This window comes from Pezoporus occidentalis, unplaced genomic scaffold (assembly GCF_034315485.1).
Source record: "Pezoporus occidentalis ecotype Australia unplaced genomic scaffold, CSIRO_AGI_Poc_V1 ctg152, whole genome shotgun sequence".
NCBI classification, from domain to species: domain Eukaryota; kingdom Metazoa; phylum Chordata; class Aves; order Psittaciformes; family Psittacidae; genus Pezoporus; species Pezoporus occidentalis.
Genome location: NW_026913339.1, coordinates 148165 through 174605, shown reverse-complemented (window position 1 = coordinate 174605; position 26441 = coordinate 148165). Strand labels below are relative to the sequence as shown.

The 26441-nt window shown below is 37.5% G+C and overlaps 2 protein-coding genes across 10 annotated transcripts in view; one reads left to right on the top strand and one right to left on the bottom strand.

Annotated features, from left to right (window-relative positions):
- The window catches only part of NR2C1 (nuclear receptor subfamily 2 group C member 1), a 52204-nt gene extending 27502 nt beyond the window's left edge, over positions 1 to 24702 (top strand). For 8 of the 9 annotated variants that reach the window (XM_062611298.1, XM_062611295.1, XM_062611297.1 and 5 more), the window contains 11 exons: positions 995 to 1076; positions 3343 to 3522; positions 5485 to 5632; positions 5733 to 5823; positions 7870 to 8054; positions 11496 to 11658; positions 12141 to 12262; positions 15406 to 15545; positions 17374 to 17511; positions 19956 to 20061; positions 20567 to 21125. In XM_062611298.1, the coding sequence (XP_062467282.1) occupies positions 995 to 1076; positions 3343 to 3522; positions 5485 to 5632; positions 5733 to 5823; positions 7870 to 8054; positions 11496 to 11658; positions 12141 to 12262; positions 15406 to 15545; positions 17374 to 17511; positions 19956 to 20061; positions 20567 to 20741 (1530 nt within the window). In that variant the 3' untranslated portion in view covers positions 20742 to 21125. Of the gene's footprint in view, positions 1 to 994; positions 1077 to 3342; positions 3523 to 5484; positions 5633 to 5732; positions 5824 to 7869; positions 8055 to 11495; positions 11659 to 12140; positions 12263 to 15405; positions 15546 to 17373; positions 17512 to 19955; positions 20062 to 20566; positions 21126 to 21981 lie in introns of those variants that run through there. The other variant, XR_009963335.1, reaches the window with a different exon arrangement.
- Positions 1 to 26441, bottom strand: part of METAP2 (methionyl aminopeptidase 2) — a 258513-nt gene that overhangs the window by 228662 nt on the left and 3410 nt on the right. The window lies entirely within an intron of this gene.

Below are 26441 nucleotides of genomic sequence, written 5' to 3'. Positions count from 1 at the left end.
GTGAAATGTGCCATTATGTATCACCTGTACTATCTTCCAAACGTCCTTAAAAAATTCTCTCTCTTTTGGCAAGTTGCCTTTCTTGTCATCAAAGGTCCTGTTTTGAATATGCAAAGCAAGGATGACAGAATCTGACTTCTTGTTAAGACACAGAAGAAGTTAGAAACTCTTCAAACTTCTGAACTATCATCTCTTTTTAATGGCAAAAATAATTTTTCCTTTTCTGCTTTACATAATTGTCAAGATGATTTTTTGGTTGTTACTCATTATATGTGTGTTCCTTTTTCAAATTGAATTTCTGATGCGCTTTATGTTGCAGTGGGATAGGGTTTTTAAAGATAAAATGGAAGGCTATAGTGCCTACCCCCTGTAGTGCTGGGGCTCTAATATTACGTGCTTACTGAAGCTTTACAGGTACCAGATATAAATGAATGAATGAGAAAACAGAACTGTAATAATGTCAAACTGTTACTGAAAGCCTAACTATAGACCACTTGACAGTTAATGGTAGTGTCCAGGGTACATTTTCTGTAGACCCACCATTTATGTGTATTATCAAAAAAGGAGTTAATAAACCTGAATGTAGATATCAGAGCCTTTACAAGGGATTTCTTTTATTCCATCCGTGTAATTCTTCAGTCTCTTTTGTACTATGAACAAATCATTAGGATATAAATAGAAAATTGAACAAAAGGTAAGAGTACGCAGATGCTGAATGTTTTTCAAAATGTCAGCCCATTTTGCAGGGGTAGTATTTAGACAAATGAAATCTTGAAATCTGAAGTATTACAAGCAAAACTCTTGTTCCATCCTGAAATGGAGCACAGTGGCATAGCAGGTTGCTCCTTTCTATGAAGACTGTAAAATGTAGTCAGGAAAGTCTTATACTTTTTACATTTGGTCCCCTGTCTTAGAGCAGAACCAGAAGCATGAGATATATTTTAATCTTTCTCAATGGTAAGAAAAAATGAAATACTTTCACACTTTTTTCCAGATTTTAACAGACAACTCCCCCAGTGAACAGGGCCTAAATAAAGTGTTTGATCTGTGTGTTGTATGTGGAGACAAGGCATCAGGTATTTACGTTTTCTTTCCTTTTTTTGTTTTTTATTTTAATGTGGTACAATTTTCTAAAAGCAATCTAGAATTCCTCTGAAGCTGTGTAATAGTTTGCATACATTTATCTCTCTGTGTGCACAAACAGAATGGATGCACTGTTCCTTCAGTGAAGAATTTCACTGAAGAGGGCTCTGGTGTCCGTGGGTGGGATTAATCATTGCTTTACATCATGAATGTAATGTTTCATACCAGATAATTTTTGCTTTTTTTCTATTTAGGCTGGTGCATTTTATTTTCAAATATGGAAATTTGACTGATAAAATTACTTAAGCAACAATCTTGAGATTTTTCTTCCTTAAAAATAAGTTCATGCAGTGAACTTTGTTACTGTTGACAGGTTCTCTTAAAATCTATGAGAAACCTGTTCACTGTTTTAAATATGAAACCAGTAGGCAAGGAAGACTTTGCAATTACATGAAAACAAAAAGCTGCTATGAGATTTTTGCAGGACAGTTGGTTATTTGAAGAACCATGATTAAAATTGTAAAAATGCATTTTAATTCCAGTAAAAAATAAGCTTAAGAATGGTATAGTCATATGTTGCCAAAGTAGTGTACTAAGGTAAGAAAAGTGTTTTATGCATTGCATTTCGTGTAATGATATTAAGAGACTGAAAAGAAATATGGAGATCTGTCTCCCACATTCCCTTTACATGTGTGCCTTCCATCAGGTGTTCCAGATCTGTCCAAGTTGGAATTACAGAGGGAATGTCTTGTCTTTTTTTATTAAAAGAAACAGGGCTGTTCCTCAGCATGGTCTACCTGAAGGCTCCTTTTCCTTTGCATTTTCTTTGTTGCGGAAGATAATGGGGTCTAAGAGATATGAGACATTTAACTTTGCTCTTTACTTACTTAGCTAAAATTAGTCTAAGTAGGGAAACGGTTGTTCCATTAGAAGATTCATGTGGTTTATGAGTGAAGTCTCTGTGATGGACTCCTAGTAATAGCAAAATAGGACAAGTGCAGTTAAATGCACCTTTTGGGAAGTGATGGGAATAAAGTCTATAGAGATGAGGGGCCAGAGGGAAGAAGTTCTTAATGTTGTCTGTCATCATGAGAAGTAGTAGGATGGGAAGTGAACTTCCTAGACTATAAAACCAATTAAGATTTTCCTACTGCAGCAAAGTCTAGCATTCAAGATGCTTTATAAAACTCCCATCTTAACAGTGTGTTAATATAATTGTGATAAAGGAGTCTAGAAAACCTGCTGAGAGTTCTAGAAACTTCAGGCAGGTGAGATTGATGTACCTAAAAATGTGAGGAGCGAGAAAAGAATCCAAAGATATATTTTCCCTTAAATGAGTTTGTATTTGAGATTTATTTCTGTAATGGGCCTTACTTAGTTCCAACAGCAGCCATAATGTCTCTGCAGTGTATATTTTGGGTGCTTGTCAGGGATCTTCAGGTTTAGAATATTTTTTTTCTTCAGGAACATTGCATTAAAATTGTTGGAATTGACAAGCATGCCTTAGTCAAAACCAGTGCTTTTTGGTAATACTTGTATTTTGTGCTCTAGCAGAGTAAAAATGATTTGCTGCTGAAAATACTTTTTAAAACTTGACTTTTTTCTTCAGTGTATCCTATGATTTTTATATGTTAGTTTTGAATATTGGAAAATCCACAGAAGAACTGATTAAAACCAAATAATCTAGCTATTTCAGATACTTCTTTCATTGAAGTTTTACTGAAAGAACTAAAGATGTACCATTCTCCTGTTAGGAAAATGAAAGAGGAAAGTAGGGCTTTGAAGTGATTACCTACTGCTGTCAAATGCTGTTTGCACTTTCCATGGTTCTACTAGATTTAGTGCATACAATTTTGATAGCTGAATTTGTAATGAGCAGTAACAGGGCTTGGCTGTAGGGTCATATGAAAAGAAATTGCTAAAGAATGTATAAATTAAGAGTTTCTTCTGTGTTCTTGCTATCCAGTTGTCTTACCTCTTAATGCTGCTGTCAACACATTCAGCAAGAATGTAATAAGCAACTTGTCTATTTGTAAAATCTGTCCTGTTTAAGTGCACTGAACTAGAACAATGGTTCACTTGCTTTTTAACATAATCTTACAGCCACGATATACATTAAGATCTGTAACCCATGGGGAGAAAAAGTGATCTTTTTTCTGCATGAAAGAGCAAATACTTCTGTTTTAATAAATACAAACTAAACAAAATTAATATTACAGTATAAAATTAACGTTGTGATTTATGTTGTTCTGTAACCAGGGCGTCACTATGGAGCAGTAACTTGTGAGGGATGCAAGGGATTCTTTAAAAGGAGCATACGGAAGAATTTAGTTTATTCATGCCGAGGAGCAAAAAACTGTGTCATTAACAAACGCCACCGGAATCGATGTCAGTACTGTAGGCTGCAGAGATGCATCGCGTTTGGGATGAAACAAGATTGTAAGTGTAGATTAGATTAGTGTAAATTATTTTAGCTGGCAGCTATGTTAAAGTTTGTGCTGTATTAATGTAAATTGTTGTCTTGTCCTTCTACCTTCTTGTGACGTTTTCCACAGCTGAGGTTACTTGCAATTGCTGTTAACTGTTAGCAATGCTCTACAGAGGCAGTTGCTCACAAGGCAGAGATCCATAGTGATCCAGAGTTCACTTCCTACCATTTCCATACATTGGATATAGTGATACTGAAATACCACAGCAGTATCACAATGCTAAATACGCAGAAAATCAAGCAATTCACAGATTGTTTTAATACTAGCACACTGTTAATAAACAGACAGTATTAGTCTTGTGGTCTGCTATATGTCATCCAGCTCATTTTTGCTGACCCTCTTGAACCTCTGTGGGCATACCTTCCTTACAGCCCTGCTTCTGTCAGCAGAAACCAGGAAAATTTTTCCAGCACAGAGGAAATGAATTCAGAAAAGATGGAAAAGCTGTAACAGTGAAAATGGATCTTTGCCTTTTTACCCTCTAGTTCAGCTGGCAGTATTTTGCCCCTCCACAGAAGACTTTTCAAGCAGAACAAAATTGCTGGGGTTGGGGATGAGAAGGCAGGAAAAGGATCTCTGGGTTGTGGGGGAGTACCAAGCAGAGGAGAGGATTGTTCTGGGATAAGAAGTCTCATTCTTTGGTGGAGTGGGGAGAGGAAGGAAAACTCAGCACCACCTTGTACTGTAGGTCCCTCAGTGGAGTTATTTGTCCCTTGAAGTTGTGGCCCGTTGTCAGCAAGCTCAGGTCCAGCTGGAGAGCACAGGTTTAGCAAAGGTAAATAAAACTTTGGCCTCCAGCTCCCAGCCTTTCAAAGCATGTTAGTGGGTTACAGGCTAGGTTTAATGGTATTGTCAATACTTGATGATGTTATGACATTTGGATTTATGATACTTTCCAATGTAAAAATTCAGTTAGCATCACAGTGTGCTACTAACTTTAAAGCTTTTAAATTTTTCTCTTTTGTTGCCCGTTTTCCAAATCTACATAATTGAAGAAGAGAAGTCTGTTTTTTTCCTATTTGCTTTTGTGTTTTAAAATAATGAGCATTCAGGATTCTCTTTATAGGCTCAAATAACTTATATGTGCAGTATAATATTCAAGAGGCTGTGATAGCCAGTAGCCAGTGCTTATCTGGCTGGTGAACTGGTGCACACTTTAAACTACATACAGGTCTGGTTTGTAACTCTCTTTCAGGATCTTATTCCAATCTATAGAATAACTTGCACCACTTTAAAAATGTGGAAGAACAACTTATTGCATATTTTTAAAAGAACAGTACTGTGTAAATACCTTTTATAAATTTAAGTTTTACAGTAATAATGCTGTTAGGTTATTTTGCCAGAAGTTAGGTTTTCCTTTTAGACTGTTAAACTGTTGAGGTTTTCCTGTTTTTGGCTTTATTCTGTACACCTAGAGAGTTCCCTGTAGCGTGTAATACTGTGAGTTTCATTTTGATGTTCTCTAATCCATTCAAAGCAGGGTGATGTATCTGTAGACTAAAGCCCAGATTAATTCCACCTAGTTTCACTGAGCAATTCAAACTGAAAATCTGCTGCTTCTCTGAAGTCAGTGATCGTGAGTCAGGATGTTGCCTGAAGGAAAAGCTGTAAGCCTCCACTTAAAATCCAAATTAAAAATAAGGTGTAAGGGGATTTCTTGCTTTACTGGAACTTGAAAAATATAGTATCTATATGTTTAGTCTCAGACTTTACTACATCATTTAATTAAGAACAAATCAAATTCAGGTTATATTTTTAGGCAAGTTGTTAGCTTATTGGTTATAGGATCTTTTTAAAGTTATTTTGAGAATCATTATTAAAATTGCAGATTAAATACAGAGAGGAAAAGGGGATTATTTCTTAGTCTGTAATTTGAGATGTGACTTAAAAGTTGCATATTTTTTTTTATTAGCTGTGCAGTGTGAGAGGAAACCTATTGAAGTGTCAAGAGAAAAATCTTCAAACTGTGCAGCTTCCACAGAAAAGATCTACATTCGGAAAGATCTTCGTAGTCCATTAGCTGCAACTCCAACTTTTATAACAGACAATGAAACAGCAAGGTATGTACGTTCTACTCAGAAGCAGCCATCTCTCTTTTCTGAAAGAGGAAAAGCTGTTATGAAATGAATCAGAATTAAAATGTGTGCTGTTTTCTGTCAGATCAACAGGTCTGCTGGAATCAGGAATGTTGGTTAACATTCATCAGTCTGCAGTAAAAACTGAACCTACTGTAATGATGACTCCAGAAAAGGTATCTGATGATATGACTGTAGGGTGTTCTGTTTTGTTATTGTAATGGATGGGAACCTAGCTTAAAGTTGATTCCCACTCATGACTGCGAGACACAACAAACTATGTCCCACTCATGACTGAGTATTTGATAAAGTTCATTGTGGCTATTTATTGGAAAGAGACAGGAAATAAGGGTGCAGGTGTTCTCTGACCTTCATACTTGGCTGCACTAGGGTGCCTGGCCAGTGTTCTCACTGTGGACAACAGTGAGATCATGAGAAACTGCATGGCCCCACAAGTAAACAATTACAGATCTGGCATAAAGGTGGTTGTTTTTCTAAAGGTATAAGAGTGGGACTCTCTTGTTGCTGAATCCAAAGCCTCACCTATGGGTGGACACACCACATAGGGATTTTCCCAGTTATCTGGAACTCTTGGCATAAGCTGCAACAGGGCTTCCCAGCTTGAAGCATGGGCCTGGATGATGATACAGTGGTAATTGGTGATGTATTTCTTCTTAATCACTGTTCTTTCTATGCAGTAATGATTTGGTACATTGCTAATTTTCCTCTTTGCTATACGTATATATATATATATGATTTGCTTTATTTGCTTGTTTACTATAAATATATATATAGATATACACCTGATTCATGTTGGTATGCTTGTTTGCTTTAGTGTGCTTTTTAATAAACTGTGTATGTTATATGGCTAGTGCGGGATCATTTGGTTGAGTACCCTGCCTGTTTGCAGAGCAGTCGTGCTTCTGTTTTGTTAAATTCATTTTTAGAACACTCCTTTACAAGATTAGCCAGTGTTGTAAATGCTTTCTCTTCTGAAGAATGCTTCTCATATAGAATGCCTCATATAGAAGAACATACTGTCATATAGAAGAATTCTGTTCTCATCTAGAAGAATGCCTCCCATAGTAAAAATACTAAAAACTCTGCGAAGTAAATGCCTTCCTCCACCTTTTTAGAGAGCTTTAAAGGCTGCATTATTTTATTGTGTAATGGGAAGTCCTGACACTTGGATATTTCTTTTGTAGCAATAAAATGAGGTGTTTGCAAAATCTCACATGGGATTATCTATCACAGTGCATTTCATAAATACTATTAGGTTTTTTTCCTACAAATCACTAATTTTTTGTAAAGCTAATAAGAGCTATCTCAGGAATAATCTTATTTGCAAGCTGGTTTTCCTTTGTTTACATTTTGTTACACTTACTGATCGCCTAAAGCCATGGAGTAACTTCCCTACACGTGCACAGTAGGAAGCTTTCTAGCCGATATTAAATTATCTGTTTTCCTGTGTTTCGCATCACTTGCTCTGTCTGCAAAGGGTCCCATCAGAACTTATTTATTCCATTTCACTTTTCTGGCTCTGTCAGTAGAATATGACGGTGCAAGCTAAATGACATGTAGCATGCTGATCATTATTTGTCATGACAAATGCATGATTACTTCTCTGTAATCATGCACTTTTCCTATATATGTTTTTTTGTGGGGCATGGTGGGAGACATGTCTCACTGCCTCTGAGCTGCTGCTCAGTACTGAATCAATTTGCTCCCTTGCAGTTAAATAAAGACATAAAACACATAAAGGCTACAACAGAATTCTTTTTCTGCTTGCTTTTAAAGGTGACTTTTTATCTATTTCTTCTTTTCAAACATTCTTCTACCCTATTGCTACTGACTCATTTACACAAGGAAGAAAGATAAAAATATAATCTAGTGTGAACCCAAGACAACTCTTAAAGTCCGGTGGCTGACTACTGAGTGGAGATCATAACTTCTCATTCTGCATTTGCTTGCCATTTGTAGCGTTCTTTCTGAAATTACTAGACAGTTATTGCTTGTAAAAGTAAATGTTTAAATGTTTCATATTTTAGAAGTAGTGCAGTGTCTAATTGCTGCATTATGATCACCCATTAACTAAAGCAAATAATTTTTCTTACAGGTCTCTTCACATGCTCAAATCTTCATTTATGTAGAAGTTAGATTCTTCTATTGCAAGTTAACTGCTGCCAATATGAGAGAATTAAACACTGTACTTTTTCCCTTAGGTTGAAGCCTGTCAGGGAGATCTAAGTACACTGGCAAACGTGGTGACTTCATTAGCGAATCTCAGTAAATGCAAAGACATGTCACAAAGCAGTACAGACCTATCTATGATTGAGAGCTTAAGTAATGGAGATGCATCATTATCTGAACTCAAGCAAGATGAACAAGCTAGTACTGATGTTTCAAGGTAAGGCATGTTACGCTTGAAAAGAGTATTCTTTCTGAGAAGGTCTCTGTCAATTCAGACTGTTATTTAAATCCTTACAATGAAGCAAAGTTATCTGCATTAAGAATAATAGTAATAGCAGCCTAAGCTCATATAGAACATAAATCTTGTAAGACTCTTCCACGTGAAATCATAATTAAATTATTTAATTTGTTCTACTCAGAATTAATTGCAATGTGTTACAGCTGATTTTCTTACCTTTTGGTTGGCCTTCATGTGCATTAGATCTTGTGCTACAGTCTTAGTACCTTTTATCATCCTGGAAAGCTGGTTTTTACAGATCCCATCTGTGTAATTATTTTAATGCCTGTAACTGTTAATTGCCTTAAAAACTTAAAAAACATTTTCTTTCTACACAGAATTCCCACCATCAATACAAACACACTCACTGAATGTCATAGAATCAGAGAACAGTTTGGGTTGGAAGGGTCTTTAAATATCATCATCCAACCCCCCTGCCACAGGCAGGGACACCTTCCACTAAACCAAGTTGCTCAAAGCCTCATCCATCCTGGCCTTGAATACTGACACGGATGGGGCAGCCACAGCTTCTCTTGGGCAACCTGTTCCAGTGTCCCACCACCCTCAGTAAAGAGCTCCTTCCTAATACCTAACCTAAATCTACCCTCTGTGAGTTAAAGCCATTCCCTCTTGTCCTGTCACTACTTGCTCTTATAAAAAGTCCTTCTCCAGATTTCTCATAGGGCCCCTTTAGGTACTGGAAGGCTGCTCTAAGGTATCCTGGAGCCTTTTCCAGGCTTAACAAGCCCAACTCTCTCAGCCGGTCTTCATAGGAGAGACACTTCAAACCTTTGATCATCTTTGTGGCCTCCTCTAAACTTGCTCCAAGTAGCTCCAATATTTTTCAGACTTCTGGTTTGCACTGGTTTTAACTGAGCCATTTTGGTGAGCATATGTGTAAGATATTCTGTGTACTCAATCACAATCATGTTCTTCCTTGGTTCTCATCTCATGGAAGATTCTGATAGGTGTCCAAGTCTCCTTTACACACCATCTACATTGTATGTGTTGCTTTGAAAATGTGTGTGTGGTGTAAATCCATCAAAGAAAAAAGATTGGTATATAGTGAAGTTGCTTCTTGTTGTGGTTTAAGCCCAGCCGGCAACCCAGAACCACGCTCACTCCCCACCTTCCTCCCCCTGTTCCCAGAGGGATGGGGAGGAGAATCAGGGATAAGACAAGAACAGGCCAGTAACTAAGGTATAACACAAAACCACTGCTGTTACCACCAATAACAATAATGATAAGGGAAATAATGAGGGAAGAGAATACAACCGCTCACCCCCTGCCGGCCGATACCCAGCCCGACCCGAGCAGTGATCTAGCCCTTCCAGGTAACGGCCCCCAATTTATATACTGGGCATGACGTGCTGTGGTATGGAATACCTCTTTGGCTAGTTTGGGTCAGGTGTCCTGTCTTTCCTTTCTCTCAGCTTCCCCTCCTCCCTGGCAGAGCATGAGACTCAGAAAGCCCTTGGTCAGACTAAACATTACATAGCAACAACTAAAAACATTGGTGTTTTCAGAGCTGTTCCCAGGCCGAAAGTCAAAACCACAGCACTGCACCAGCTACTAAGAAGGAGAAAAATGACTGCTACTGCTGAACCCAGGACACTCATACTGACTGAACCACTTAACATGGTTTTGGGCAACCTGATCTAGTTCAAGATGTCCTTGCTCATTGCACGGGGGTTGGACTAGATGACCTCTGAAGGTCCCCTCCAACCCAAGCTGTTCTTACTCTATGAAATAACAATATTTCCCCTATGGTTTCTACTGCTTTGTATATTATGCAAGCAGGGTGCATTTTTTCTGCTCCTTTCTTTCTATGCTACTTAGAAAGTCAATGTCACATTATTTGGTGTTGATTTGACCTTTTGCTGTGTCATCCTAGGTGAAGAATATAAGAATATGCTGTTTAAATAGTATTGTTGTATGTGCTGATAAACTTCATTTCAATAGTACAGATCTTCAAACAGCTGTGCTAATCTTTTGTTTCGTTATTTCCTGGCACTTTCACATACTTGCTTTTGCTAACTTCAGTGTTTCTGGTCAGTTTTAAACATCTATGAAAAGACATCCAGTTCTCTCAGCCAGAGAGCTTGAAAGAGCTCTGACTCAGCTTAATGTGTACCCTTGTCCAATAGGCTACCTGACAGATTTACAGTGGGGAGGTTCAAGTTAAATACTTCTATGAAAGGAAGCAGAAGTCACCAAAGGAGAAACTAAAATTTTTCATATAAATCTTTGCCAGGCCCTATGCCAGCTTGATCTAACAGACACAGATGTTCATGGAAGAAAAAGAGTTTAAGGGATTTCAGGAAGCAAATTTTATCCATCTGCTTTTCTTGTATTTAATAATATTCCACTGCTGAAATTCAGATCTTCCAGCAGAAGTCCAGTACAGTTCCTGTGGCTTACCATGAATGCATTCCCTTTATGCCTACTTTCTGTATGCTAGAGACAGAAAATGTCCCAGGTGTGTCTGTGTAGTTCACTTCCATCTATTCAGTCCACTTGTGCCTGCCCCAGTCGCCCTCATGTACACATCAAGGTATATAGGCTAGTGCAGGACCTGAGCCTAGTTCATTTACCATCACAAGCCTGAGGCTGTGTCAGCAGCTCTTTTATTGTGATGTTTTGTTTGGATGTAAATAATTATGTCAAATATAGTAAACATTTAGGGGGTTTAAAATGTTAATGAATTTAGATAGCTAGGGACTGTGGGGGAAGAGAAGGTGGCAAAGTTCTAGACTGGACTGTTATCAAGCAGCAAAATAACAAGTAATCTATATCTGTGCTTATCCTGACATCTCCCCTGTAATTTTTGTGCATGCGACAGAACTTACTGCCCCACATCAAAGGGTACTAAGGATGGTATTGAAAGCATGAGAATGCTTTCTCTTACATATTTAAGAATGGGCTTTTCAATGTAAGTTGAATCACCTAACCACAATAAAAATCTATAAAATCTGTATGTGCATTAAGCTGTTCTAAGAGCAGCCTGATGATCGTGTCCTCAGAGCGCTCATGCCAGCATTTTCAGTAAACATCACTAAAGAGATCTTGAAAGGCAAACTGTGATTCAGCAGCACAGTCAGTATGTCAAAACTGTGAATTCGTTGGCAACTAGTGTGAACAGGATCTGCTGCTAATTTTTGTTTCAGAGCCTCTGTAACTTGGGAGTTCTCAGGGATTTTGTTGGTGGAGTGTCAGGACGAGCATGCTGCTGACAAGATTTTATTTTCCTCATCTGTTTGTTTTTTCCTTTGAAACAGCTAAGTACAGGTTTCAGACATGTGCAAGTCCCTCCGAGATTGAAACAGTCCCTAACATTAAATTTTCTTTTCTTTTGTTTGTTTGGTTGTTGTGATCTTACAGGGCATTTGATACTCTTGCGAAAGCATTAAATCCAGGGGAGAGTGCAGCATGCCAGAACTCAGAAAGTATTGATGCCAGTGTACAGCTGATTGGTGGAGAATCAAGCCTGAACATCGTTGAAATAGAGGGACCACTACTCAGTGATGCACATGTAGCATTCAGGGTACTTAACAATATTTTTTACTATTGACTATAATCATTTTAACGTAGTAATATAACATAATGGTCTCATTAAATCTGATTTTGATTTTCTTAGAAGAGTAGCTATTTGTTCAGGTATTGTCATTCCTTTCTGATGAATGCCCCGCTTTTTTTCACTCATTAACTGCTTGGGAAGATGCACAGCTCTCTGCTGTGGTTTAGCTGCACTCTTTCTTTTGTAGCTTCTTTAAAAATACAAGGTGATCCATGCAGAAGGATTTACATAGACAAGTGTCACACAAAGCAGAGTCAGCATCCTCATTCTCCCTTGGTAACAGGTGGATCTCATGCAGTCTGCAACTGGATGTTGAGACTCCAGTGTATTTGCCAGCTTGTGATTATCTCAACAATTTTACTTTTTCACTTATTTTTTTTCTTACCATTTTTTTTGTGAGAAAAGTAAAATAACTGACTCAGACTTTATTTTTGTCCTTTGGTTGCCAGCTCACCATGCCTTCTCCTATGCCTGAGTATCTTAACGTTCACTATATCTGTGAATCTGCCTCCAGGCTGCTTTTCTTGTCCATGCACTGGGCACGTTCTATTCCGTCTTTCCAAGCATTAGGGTAAGTGTTTGGTTACTCTATTCACTTCATTGTGAATATGCATTTTTAAAGTTTTTATTTGCACTGTCTTCTTCAGGGACATGTTAAAATATAAATCTACTTAATAAAACTTTGATAGATCGTTGTCATGCAGGTAAATTTTCCGAATCAAAACTACTCCCAATTTCAGTCCAATTCAGGTATTTCAGTTCAGTTTTGAAGAAAAAAGGACATTTATAACTATCAAACACCTGCACTTTAATAATTTTTTAGTAAATAGGGCTTCCTGTTATTTTCTTGTTACCAACATCCCAAAGAAAGATGCTTATCAGGGAGTGACCAAAAAGAAGCTCCTCTCTGGATCCCCAATGTTATCTTTATAGGTGAATTAGTAATAATAGTTTTGCCTTCAATAACCTATATGAAGAAGATGGTTAGCTAGGTTCAGCAAGCATTCAGGATTCAGTTGATTAATTTCAGAGGATTGTCCAGATGGTTGCTGTAACCAGAAAATAATTCTTATCATTCTTCTTACAGTTTGTATAACATGCTGCTGTTGCTGCAGAATTGAGTGTATCACTTAACATTCTTAAGCTAAATGTAGTAGTCCATTGCTGATCATTACAAGAAAACATCTCAAAGCACCAGGGGGAAAAGTCATTTATGTGTTTTCTGAAGTAATTTTGTGAAGACACAAAAGATACTGTATCAGTTCTTCATGCAAATGCAGTATAAATCATGTTTGTCTTTTCTCATCTGCAGTGTTTTTCTGTAATGCAATATCAAAATAGCATGTGACTGGCAGCAAAGAGAATTCCTTTTTAAAGTGAGGGTTTGTCCCCTTTTCCAGGAAGGCTGCCAAAAGCAGTATGAGTTGTGATTGCCACTTGTATTTACTCACATGTTTAAGCCAAATGATTCTATGTCTAAGGAAGGATACTATGTGTAACTGAAGCCTGTGTTTTGGAGAAGGAAGAGTAGAACTATAAAGTTAAAACAACAGCAAGGGTAAAAAGTCAGGTAAATATGATGTTTTATTTTGGGAGAATCGTGGCCCTGCAGATTTTCAAAGTAAGTAGCAAATTAACATATTATCTTCTATCATTATGGGTTTTTTAAGGTTTTTGTAACGGAGAGATATTGCAAATTAGTGTTACAACAACAAATAGGAATTGCTTTTTAAAAATAAAATGTTGTACAGAAGACCTGTCTCTGTGAATAGATGTAACAAGAAATGCTTATAGAAAATCTGCGGGGCTTTTTTAATGTATTCCTTTCCAATATATTTTTATGTTTGAATTAAAAACATGGAGGAGTAGGCTGTTTTAATAGTGTTACTATTCACCATTTACAGTCCCAGCCAAGATTATGAGCAACAGTATAATTTAACACCATTTAACATAAATATGCAGTTTTCCTTTTGAAGAGCTTAAAATACTAACTTTTTTTCTTAAGTGGAGATTTATTTGAAACTGATGCAGCTTTTTTTAGTTTGAGCACATCATATTCTATAATTTTGACCTTTTAGAAGGATCACCCATTTCACTTTAAAAATGAAGAGAAATTCATGGTACTAGTAATTAAGAGAAGTTGATGAGCCAAAACGAAACCATAGTAATAGTTTCATACAGAAGATAGATAGTTCTGTCCAAGTGGTTCCTTAGTTTCCTTAGTCCTGGCAGGATAGTTGGCTTTGGCATACTGATGCAGTTAATGATACCAAAGTACTGCTTACTTCATTTTCCTCCATCAGGATCTTTGTAGGTAAGAGAGATTCCTACTGAAATGTTCATCAGACTGGTTACACAGACTCTTCATTTTTTGAGGCTGCTTAGGTTTGATCAGGTGGTTCTGGTCTAAATTCAATCATTCAGTTCTGCTCTGAGTTCGATCAGCCATAAAGGTGCTCTAGACGGTACATTTCTTTACACACATACCAGCTGAGTAGCCAGTACACCCTATTTTCAGTGTTCCTCAGCATAGTCCCTATGACAGGAGATAAATGAGGATGTGACAAATACGTGTAGAAGCTGCATGTACAGTGTCATGTCTTCCGTAACAGGAACTTGATCATAGTAAGAAATACTGCTCTAGGTAAGTTCTCTGTGATCCGGTACAGGACAAGTGTATATTAATCTTTTGTCATTTGGGCTATTCATCAGAAATGTTCTTGAAGATTACATCAGTATTCTTGCAAAAATCCATTCCATTGTATTTCTGTAGTTGAAATCCTGGCTTTAATGTGCTTTTCTTCTTTGATAGGTCTTGTGCTTCTTTTAAATTTCCATTATTTTTATTTACTGGCTAAAACTGTGAAACATGGTACCTGAAGTTGCCTCCTCACTGCTAGGATTTCCTTTTGAAGGTGCTGAGCTCTTGTTAAGCTCTACAAGTGAGAGATGCTTGGCAGTACTCAAAGTTAGGTTGCTAATATGGAAGTGCCTGAATATGGGTTCATATACCTAATTTTAAGCTTCAGCATTTGGGGAAAAAACCCTGACTACAGATGAAGTGTAATTTAAGGACTAATTCTTGCAGCAAAGAAATCCTTGTGACTTCTGTTTACACTTTGGAGTCTTGTATTTTGAATTGTGTTCCAGACATGAAGGTGATACTGAGCTTCCTGCCTGCTATTTTCTGTAACTTGATCCCATGTTTTCCATTTCAGATATATTTTTGATCTAAAAATTACACCAACATGCCAGATTTCAAGTATAGGAAAAAACCAAACAACAAACAAACCAGACCTTTGAGTCTGTTCTATAACAGTACAGGAACAATGCAAACTTTCTTTGTCCGTGCATGCAAACATTACTGGAAAATTAGTGTAAAACCTAAGAAAACCAGCATGATGGAATGCACCTAGACATTGTCATTTACTGTCGCTTCTGCTTTCTTTTACTGTAACTGCAGCTTTTGTGATAGAAATCCATCCCCTTTTAGCTCATTAAACCAAAAATTACTTCTTTACAAAAGTCTCTCTAAACCAAGTATTTTAGTCTTGATGTGCAAGTAAAACTGTTTCTGATGCAAGCTTTCATTTTGGTACTAGTTGCAATGGCTGAATTAGAGGAATATTTTATGATTCCTTCTTCAGGTAAAACAAAAAAAAGTGAATGCAAATGGCTGGGGTTTTTAACTGAAATTGCTGTAATTTTTAACAGGCAGGACAACAGCATATCATTAGTAAAAGCCTGCTGGAACGAACTTTTCACGCTTGGTCTTGCACAATGCTCACAAGTTATGAATGTGGCAACTATATTAGCTGCATTTGTTAATCACCTTCATGGCAGCTTACAGCAAGGTAAGGTGTATGATGTGCTCATTGCCAGTCTTGGGGAATTAGTTCATGGGTTTTAAGCTTGGAACTGCACAGAAGCTTTTGCTTATCCTTCAGCTGTTAATGAAAATTTACTGTTTATAGAGTTTTGTTGATAGTACAGAAACAAATTAACAGTAGAAAATACAGTTCACAAGGTGGATTTTTTTAGCAATTTCGCAGAAGTCACCTATGCTAATACTTAACTCCCAACTTAAAAAAATAAATTGTCCGTTTATCTAATGTGGGTTAGCATTGCATTTTCTGGGGTTGTTTTTAGTGTGTGTGTGTGCAATATCTAATAGTGTTGTGCTGTTCTGTTAATACTGTCAGCTCAAATTAGGAATATTTCAGGCTGTTCAGTATTTCCTTGCTGTTCATAGCTGTGAAACAAAGCAGCTAAATGCTAACTTGGTGATGTATTTCCTTCATGTAACTTGGCTTGTTGACTTCTGTACACTAGCTTTAGACTACATGCAAGTCTTCAGCATCTTCACAAAGCATACTTTGTACTTTAGTAATCCTACAGCCTGCATCTTTTTCATATTATTCATTCAGATGGAAGAGATGTCAGCTGCCTCCTCTTTTCATTTACAGCGAAGGAAATGTTCTGAGCAGTAGAGGAGTCTTTGAGATAATCTTTGTGTGCTTGTCAACATTCACAAGGTTGTTAGCACTAAAAGCTAAGCAATCAAAAATAGTGTAGTCTTCATCTGTTCATAGTCTTAACACACTTTTATAAGGTAGATGCACATACAAAAATCTTAGCATTTTCAGGCTTAACTAGATTTTGGGGTAGTTTGCTGTTATATGTATGAAAATTGGCTGTTAGTGCTATGCAAAAACAGATTGGTAGGATGCAGAAAAACAGCTCACCAGACTAGATTTTTTTCTCTCCTTTTATAATGAGGGTATTAAAAAATTGTTTCTCAGGGGTTTTCATGATTTAAAAATACCCACAAGATCCTCCTGTAAGTAATAATAGTTTATAATTAAAACAAACTGATTAAATGACTAAATGTACATCTAAAGATACTTCCAGACTTGTGAATGTCTTTAAAGGGGTACAAATGGAATTTCAGCAGTTCCATTGTTCTGTATAATTTTTAAGCATGTTCACCAAAAAAGGTATTGTAATTAATCATGTTTTTATCATTACTACAAGTATGTATTTTTGCTATTTAATTTAAATGCAAAAATCAGAAATTCATAACCAGTATCTTCCAGTTGTGTAGCATGCCAGCTGCAGCATCACCAAGAGATAGCAAGTTTGTGGGGCCCAGGGAGCCTAGTTTGATGGATTGTGAAGGGGACAGTATCAGCTACTGCTGACCCAAGGGGAACAGCTCTGCACAACTACACATTCCCCTAAATGCAAATCATGAAAGGTACAGTGCACCTTCTTTTCCAGCAGTAGCATGGTCTTGGACTGACTGAAATAACCCACAACACTGTACACTAACCTAATCTCATGGCCCCTGACCCTTAGAGTGCAGATCTGCAGTAGTAGTGTATTGTTTGCTTGTAAGTAGTCTTTCCCTTCCTCAGATCATTTCAAGTTCTAGTCCACCCCTGGTTACTGGAGTGGCAGGAGGAGACCTAACTGTACAATGTGAAGGGGGAAAAAAAGCTTGTTATGGTTCATGATTGTTGGTGTCAAGATTATTCAGACCTAGTATGTGAGCTCACAGTCAGCACAGATTCCCCACTGTTGGACTCTTAATAAAATTTTTATTTTAAAAATCCAATGTGACCGTATTTTGTGCATGTGCATTGACTCAGGGGGCTTATATTTATGTGTGTATTGACTTAGATAAGCTGCCAACAGACAGAGGAAAACTAGTAATGGAGCATATCTTCAAATTGCAAGAGTTCTGCAACAGCATGGTTAAGCTTTGCCTAGATGGATATGAATATGCATATTTGAAAGCAATCGTCCTCTTCAGTCCTGGTATGTAGTATTACAAATGTAAAACTTTAATCTGCGCTAATTTTTGCTATGTAACTTCTGCCTGTTTTCATTTTATGCGGTTACTATCACCTGTACAATTATTGCCTTGTTTGTTGAGGAGCCTTGGAAGGTTTGTAATAAGGCCTGTAAGAAGAGGAGGGTTAATCTTTTAAAGTAAATAGTTGAATGTTGCTTTGAAGACTTTTACTCTTGCCTCTACCATTGATGTTTTAAAAAATACTTATTTATTTACCACTTTTAATTCTGTGCTTCCTTTCTAGGGCACTTTTTCTGAGGACCTGTAGTTTAATTTTCAGAAGTGGTGCGCTTGCACATTCAGCTGAGATGGATTGAAGTTGGGCTTTTAAAGTATGAAAGACCATCTTCCTCAGCATCCATTCTCATATCCAAAATTACAGAAACACTCACTTCACATAGATATTTTGGAAATAAGTATCACATGTAGCATATCTGGTGAATAAGCACCACAAACATTCCCATGTATTATTACTTCTGTCTTCTTAGAAGATTGCCTAATGTACCCCAAGTAACGTTAATGACATTAGACAGTGAAGATAAAATAATAATTATTTTTCCCCCGGGAGATTAGTCTACAAGATGGAAGAAGAAGAGTCCTCTGGTTATGACAGTGACTGAATAGATTTTCTAGCACAATGTCTACTAGGATTCATGGGATGATCTGTTGGCCTGTCTAAAGAATCACTCTCTGTGAACCTCACACTTGCAAAGCGATACCTACTTACTTGTTTAATCAGAAGTTAATTTGTCTCCTGCCAATTAGATTTGATAACACAAAAGGTAGAAGGAAACATATCTTGGGAAAAGGCTGTATCTGGTCACATGATTGAGATGAATTTTCTTTAGCTCACATGCTTTCAGGATAGGATTCCAAATGATGTGTAGCTGCTTTCATGACAATGTGTTGTCAATATTGATCCTATGAGCCGTGTAATGAAATCTTCATGTATCTAAAGTCATGTTCAGTACCTTTAGTAGAAGGGATGTTCTGTCAGTGATTCATAGGTCAGACATTATGATTTCAGGGATTTTTCTGCTCTGCTGCAGGATGGGGCTGGGTTGCACATGTGGCAGAGTCCTAAGGTAGAAACATCTGCTTTAGGAGGCCCTACTGATTTGCCATCTTCCATAGCTGGAGACTTGGAAGATTACTGAAAATCATCTGTGCCAAGCCAGCTCTTTGACTGTCAGAAGACAGCCTTGGGCAGACAAGCCAGCTCTTTGACTGTCAGAAGACAGCCTTGGGCAGAGGAGCATAAAGGAGTGCTGAGAAGACTTTGCATCTTCATAAGTGGCTGCTTGTCTACGAGCAGTGGTCTTCAAACTACTGTTTTCAGAAGTTGACTTCTAGCTGTGTTTCTGACATTGCTTTAAAAGCAGCATCATGAAGGGATGCATATTGCATGTCAGTGACAACTCTTTAAAATGTATTCCTTCTTTGCAAACTTACTAACCTCTTGTCCTCTGCATTAATTTGAAGCCATGCTTTTGGAATGACTGAATTACTGCATAGGATAAAATATTCCTCTGTGAAGCTATGTGTTCAAGGAAGTCCAGTGATTTATATAATTGTTTTGAAAGCTTCTAGGCCAAAACCTCCTGGTTTTCTTGACAAAAGGCCATATATTTGGAGAGGAGGATTGTTAGAAATAATCTTTTATCTGACATCATTTGGCAGCTCATTTATGATCCATTTCTGAAAAAAATCTACATGATTTGTCATGCTGCTATGACAGTAAAATATTTACATTAAGATGGATGGACAATAAAAATTACAGGCCACATAAAGTGTTCAGAATCAGCAGGTAATAATTTCCAAATGTGACTTGACAGTTAGGTTAATATCCTTTCATTTTAGCAAGATTTACATTTCAAGTGTTTAAGCTAAAAATAACGTTTAGCACATTTGAAAATTTTGCACCAAACAGTTGGAAAAGAATGATCTGCTCCGTATCTTCTTCAGTTTTTAGGAAACAAGTGCTTCATAGCCTTTTATTCTGCTTTTTCCGCTGATCTTAATTTTATCCTTTGCATCCCACCCAAATGCTATTTGTGCATACAATTGTCCATTAAATGTGAGTGTATTGAAACACTGCTACATACAGAACAGAGCTGTATGATTGAGATTGATGTAACACTGCAAGCACTACCTTTATTTGAACTCTTGTTGTGGTTTAAACCAAGGCAACTCTTCAAAATGTCTGGTTGTATTTATAAAGAACTAAACAAAATATAAACATAGAAAAGAAGTATAGTGAGTTAAAGAAATGTCCTCCACTAAAAGTGTGAAGTTGCTACAGCTACCAAATGATGGTTTTGGTATGCTTACAGTTAGATAATCTGTATGCATTTTAGTGTGTTTTATCTAGAACAGGTATAACAATGTAGAGTGCTTTTTTTTTCAGATCATCCAGGTCTAGAAAATGTGGTACAGATTGAGAAATTTCAAGAAAGAGCTTACATGGAGTTCCAAGACTACGTAACAAAAGCATATCCAGATGATACTTACAGGTCTGTAAACTTACTTGATTGATTCTTTTTTCAGAGCACTGGTGATTATTTCTTGTAATAAATATGTGCATTTTCTTCTTGCTTCCATAAAGGTAAGAAATGATCTTTAGAGCACTTGAACTATTATGCAGGTACTCATACATATTATGAGTATTATTTATCTACTAATTCATTATTCTTTTCCAAAATGAAATATTGGAAATAAATATTTTTAATGTTTGAATTGCACCTACTTGGACTATTTCCTCATTTAGTCTAAGTCCAAACCTGGTACTGTCCCTGTAATTGACATGCATAATCATGTTTTTTGTACTGTTTAAAGACATGCTTGAACATAAATTTAATACTCTCCTGATTTAAATATTTAAGCCTTTCATGAACTAGATACAGCAGATTTTGGCCAGTGTTGTCACTTGTTATTTTTTCCCCTTACTGATAACATGATCATGAATAACACCAAAATCTGTGACCAAAACTAACACTTTTTACCCAACTTACTTTCTAGACTGTCTAGACTTCTTCTCAGATTGCCTGCTCTGAGGCTGATGAGTGCTGCCATCACTGAAGAGCTGTTCTTTGCAGGACTGATTGGCAACGTTCAGATTGACAGCATCATCCCATATATTCTGCGAATGGAGACAACGGACTACAACTCTCAGATAATCAGTCATACCATATAAAAGTACTAGTCAAGTATTCCATACCATGGCAGTCATGGTGATGTAAATGCATACCCTGTCTCCAAGAGATGGCAATAAGCCTTCCCATGCACCTTTTCAAAGAAGGCTAATATTCCTCCTTTCCAGTACACTTGGGAAACGTGATGGACTGTATTAAGGAATATAGGATCATTTCCTATTTTTCATCTGATCTTCAAGGACTTGTAAATTTACTTGGTATCTGAAGAAAGTCAAGAATTGTCCATCCTATTTTTATAGATAGATAACTTGGAATATTTGTTTATGAAGTCCAAGCTTGTGAAGAAACTGAAGAAGCAATGACTGAACTAAGGTATCTCAACTTAGTTTGATGGTTTAGAGAAATAAATTAACTTTTCTCTCTGAGTTGTGTTTTCATTGTTTTGCTACTAGTTCTTTCTTACTGGTCAAATGGAAAATACATGATCAAACATCCTGAAGAGGTCAGGGTTTCCATGGCAACAAGACTGTTATACCCAAACTTAGTTTCCCATTTGTTTTAAAGAGAGATTTGTTTCTTGAATGAAACACTGGGCAGTAGAGACCGCTGGAAAGTAGAGAAAGTTCACATTTTTAAAATACTTTGATGAGAGGTTGCTGCAGTTGACCAATCCTGACTGTTTTGTGGGTGCAGTAGAATACTGTGTTGTAGTACTACCTCTTGGTAGACATCAGCTGTTTTATACTATGGAAAACTAACAGAGAAGTGTATACTGCAGGTATTCAAAGACAGCATCATCCCACTTTTTCTAGTCTTAGAAGTTAAAGCTTTTTCACACTACCACTTCCTCTGTCGTACTCGGTGCACAACAGTGGAGACACTCTAGATGCTTCTTGTGTTCACGTCTTCATTTTTTTTAATATTGTTAGCCTTTGGCTATGCAGTTCTCTTTTCCAGCCAATCTTATATGCTTACTGTTTAAGTTTGAGTGTGTCAAATTCAGTTGCCTGAATCATACATACTTCATAGCTACATCTAAGGATGTTTTTTTTTTCTATCCTGAGGCATGTGCCTCACTGACAAATAACACTGACATACAGTTACTTCTTGCTTCATTTTTCAGTGGGCCTTTATACATCCCTAGCACATTTAATAGTTATTGCTTGAAATTAAAATTATCGTAGTAGAAGTAGTGGTCTACCTCTGATGCTAGAATTCAGGATTATATAAATCTTGGATCGAGGCTGAGTTCTGTTTATCACGAATCTTCTCTTTCTCCAGCAACACTGGGTGTGGAAGAGCCTCAGCAACACACATATGATGGCACCAGGAATTGCTCAGCCAAAAGATCATCTTAAATGGGGGCCTTTGCCCACTCTGCACCAGAAGGTCCAAGGCCACCCTAACACCAGGAGACTACTAGATGAGGCTACTGTAGTTTTTCTCAGCACCTGAGGACCTCAGCCAGCCAAAAAGAATTGGTGAACTGCCTCTGACACTGAGTTTCTGTGTTCTTTTCAATTCCACTACCTGAGCTGTTTGGATCTTCTTCCACCCAAGCTATGTAATTTGAGGCTTTACTACAGGATCGGTCACAGCCAACACCACAGACAAAGCACTCACTGCAGAGGACCCCTGATGGGATGGCAGCATCTGCCCTGCTCTGCCCTGGCATTTACTGACTTGCTGGAGTACTGACCTGCCTTCAGTGTCGGAGCTGGCCGTGTCTGCTGAGCTCTTCCCACATTCCACCTTTCAAAGGATGCAGGATGCAAGCTCTTCATCTGGGTCCCCTTGGAGAGCAATGTGAGGACTGTTGGGTCTTGGGAGGTATGCATCTCATCAGCAGGGTTTATGGATGTACAAAAGAGTTGCTGCCGATACACTGTGCTTGTTCTCTCCCCAAGGGTTAGAGGCCCAGCTTGCCATCAGTAGGACCAAGTTGCAGATGGCAGGTGTATAACTCTTCATCTCTTCTTGGAAATTCTGACCCTGCTTGCTAGCCCTTTGCTGTCTTTGACCTGCTTCTAGCACTAACAGGCATGGGAGATTTACAGTCCTCTGTGTTAAACTTTTTAAGGAAGCTGATGGCACATTATTCCTGAGTATTTTGGAAAGTGGTTTCCCAGGTATTCTAATAATCTTGGAAGAGTTTTACTCCAGTATTCTCCACACTCATGTAACCCAGATAATAGTAAGAAATAATATCTTGTTTCCCTTCTAAACGCAGTACATTGTGCAAATGTCTCTCCCATCCTTACAGAAATCTTTTACTCCATCGTTTGAGCCTCAGGTGTCATACACAGTTCTTGGTTTACAGCTGGTCAAAAGATTTGGCTCACACAGCCTCTTGCATGGGACTGTCCTGTTTCAGAGACAAACTGAGAAAATACGAGTCTTTCTGCAGATACTAGTCTTCAGTGACTGAATCCTTTGGCTCATTTCTTTTTATCATAGAACAGTCCAGGTTGGAAGGGACCTGAAAAGATCATCCAGTGCAACCTTCCATGGGAAAGGGAGCCTAGATGAGATTATCTAGCACTCTGTCCAGTCGCATCTTGGAAGCTTCCACTGGTGGGGACTCCACTGCATCCCTGGGGAGGTTGTTGCCGTTACTGATTGTTCTCAGCATAAGCAAATTCTTTCTTATATCCAGATCTCCAAGATTTTCCAAAGATTATAGACAGTTGCCTTGCACAAGTGTCAGACACTTAATACCTTAGGGTGGATTTCTTCTGGGTCTATGGATTTTTTTGAGTTGAGCCCTTGCAGGAGGCTGCAGACCAGTCCTTCCTCTACTGCTGGTGGGTCAACACATTGTCATAGCTATTTGATCCTGTGCTCTGTGGTCCAGCTCTACTGGTAAAGACAGGCAAAGAAGATGCCGAGAACCTCTGCCTTGTCAGCATGACCACTGAGTATTTTCCCTGCCCTGTTAGGCAATAGGTCTGCATCTTCCCTGTGCTTCTGCTTACTGCTCATATATATCTGAAGAACCCTTTTTTCTTGTTCTTGACATCTTTGCCCAATTTCAGCTCTAGCTGAGCCCTGGCCTTCCTAACCACATCTCTGCATACCCTTTTAATCCCTGATGGGTATTTAGCTGCTTTCCATAGGTGGTATGCTGAGGTTTTGCCTTTTTTTTTTCTTTTCTTTTTTTGTCAGAGTGCTGTTTTGGATGAGATGACCTCAGAACCTTATTTTCTCTGGATTTCTATTCTTGCTTCCTCTTTGTGCCCTAGTCTGTTTGCATACAAGTTAGCCTACTTCAATAACGTGTGCCCTGCCATTACCACTGACTGCTGGGTCGTGACTACTTTCCTAGGATGTGTTAACTCAAAAGCACAAGAACCTTGGTCCTATTTCCCATCAGGTTGTTTAAATTCAGGTGTTTGTTGGGCAAAAAACATTTTATGATTCTGGATACCTCTGACATTTGGACCTCCACAAAGCAGCTGTGCACACAGCACATTGCAAAGAGCTCTGGCTACTGGTAAGTAACCTTTTATCCAAAAAGTTTTCTTACATTTTTTCATGACAGTAAATTTTCATCCTAAGTTAGGTATTGATTTAAAGGTAAGGTGCAGCTGTTTTATGCTGCCTGACAAGTAATCTTTCTCGTCTTCATGACGAGCTAGAAGCTGGATACCATACTGCAGGTTGTTGCTTCAGTGTTACTTTGCTTATGAAGATTTTTCATAATTTAAAAATCATTAATCATTCTTAAGCTATAAATTCATGCTTTTGATAAGGAATGAGGCATAACTGGGTTTTCTCAGGAATGGGAGCTTTAAAACAGGTAAATTAATACAGGGATGAACATGTTTCTTCCTTATTTCTGGATGTTAAGCACTGTGGTCATTGAGAATAACGCAACAGCTCATAGGAAGGCGAAACACAAGTTCTGGTTTTGTTTGTTTTGCTTTTTTAAGATAACTGCTGCTCAGTTAAATGGAGCATATTGTTATCTTCATCTCAGACCTTCAGTGTTTCCAATACCTATGATTTATTGTCATTTCTAGCCTTGTGAATTAATGTTCTTTGCTCCTAGATGAAAGGCTGGCTAATATTGCTGGTTTCCTTCCTGTTGCTGAGTAACGTTTTTAATCAGCTAACAAAAATGTGAATATTAAAGTTCACTTCATCGTGGATATTAAAATATCTCATTATTGTGACCTTTTCGTCTTTATTTTTCAATTTTTTGATCTTCAGCAGTCTGACAGTTTGCAAACCCATCAGGATTTACCAAGCTGTCACATTCACTAGCCAAAAAATAAAAAGTCTCTCTGACAACAGAAGGACAAGTTTAGTTTCAACAACTTTAAATCTGTCAATGTTCAGAGCAGGAAAAATCATATTACATATAAATTACATGAAAGGCATAACAATTTTATACTTTTCAGAATCCTGTCTTGTAAAGATGGGAGTGATGCTACACACATAATAAGCTTACTGGTTCAAACATTCTTCATGGAAGTGTATGTTGTACATAAACCCTTGGGTTTAGGTTGCTTGTTTCATACCAGTTAAGTTCCTGGTACAAATAATTTTTATATTTTAAACTTTTCAGAAGTACACTTATTGCAATACTTTCTGCAGTTACAACCTTACCTGTCCATGCAGTTACTGTCTTTGTGTGTTCTCCAGTGTGGGTGAAAGTCAGTCTGTTCATTTTGAAACCAGTCTGGTTTGTTCAGCGGTGGCAGTTTGCTAGTACGGCCACTTCAGTGTAAGCACCACAACGTCACTGTAATTGTCTTGCTGTTGTATTAAAACAAAATCACTGTGGATGTCTTGAAAGCTGCCTAAATTGGTAAATTCTATTTTGGCTGTATTTTTTAAAATAAACTGTAAGTTTCTATTCTAGAAAACAGTGGCAATAACCTATTACTTAATGTTTTATATGGATTGAATGACACACCTAAACCAGTGTATATATGATTACAAAGAGTTTGTGGATCTTTTACACTTTTATTACACAGTGTAGTATTGTCACTTGTATTCAGTCTCTGGGATTTGTGATAGCTAGCAATATCTTGCTGTTTGCTCCTCTTTGCTGCTGTTAACTTTCTGTTTCCATGCTTACTACTTTCTGCCCTATGAATTTGAAAATGTAATAATTATAAAATTTAATTTACCGTTTTTTTCTTTTGAAAACACTCCATAGAAATATGTATTGTAATGAACCCTGATCAAATATCTTCATGTTATATCATGCAATAATGTATATTTGGGTATGATTATTTGATTCATTATGGAGCAGTTTTAGGTTGGAAGTTAGGGTATGATGGAACACAGTTTTTTTCCTTTTGAAAGAAATACAGCTTTATCTCATTTTTAACTATTGCTGGATAAATAATGAATTTATTAATGTTTAAAATTGTGAAATTATCATGAGTTTTGGTCTATTCCAGAATTGATTGAAAAGTGTAATTTTTTTGGTCTTTGTCTTCTGTTGTAAATGAATGTGGTGTTTGCATGAATGTGCAGATAATCCAGAACAGCATCCCAAATGAGAAATGAGCTACCATTCTTTCCATGTTTAAATCTGAAATGTTTTTATCATTAAGTAAATTAATAACGCACTGACACACTGCAGAGAAAATCTAAGGTGCACTGGTAAAAGATGAAGTTTGGATGATATAATGAGTTACCTAATGGTGACAGCTGGAAATAAGCATGAAGAATCTCTTCCCCATAAAAGCTTACTTCAGGTTTTCTTCTGGAGTAAGTTCACTAAG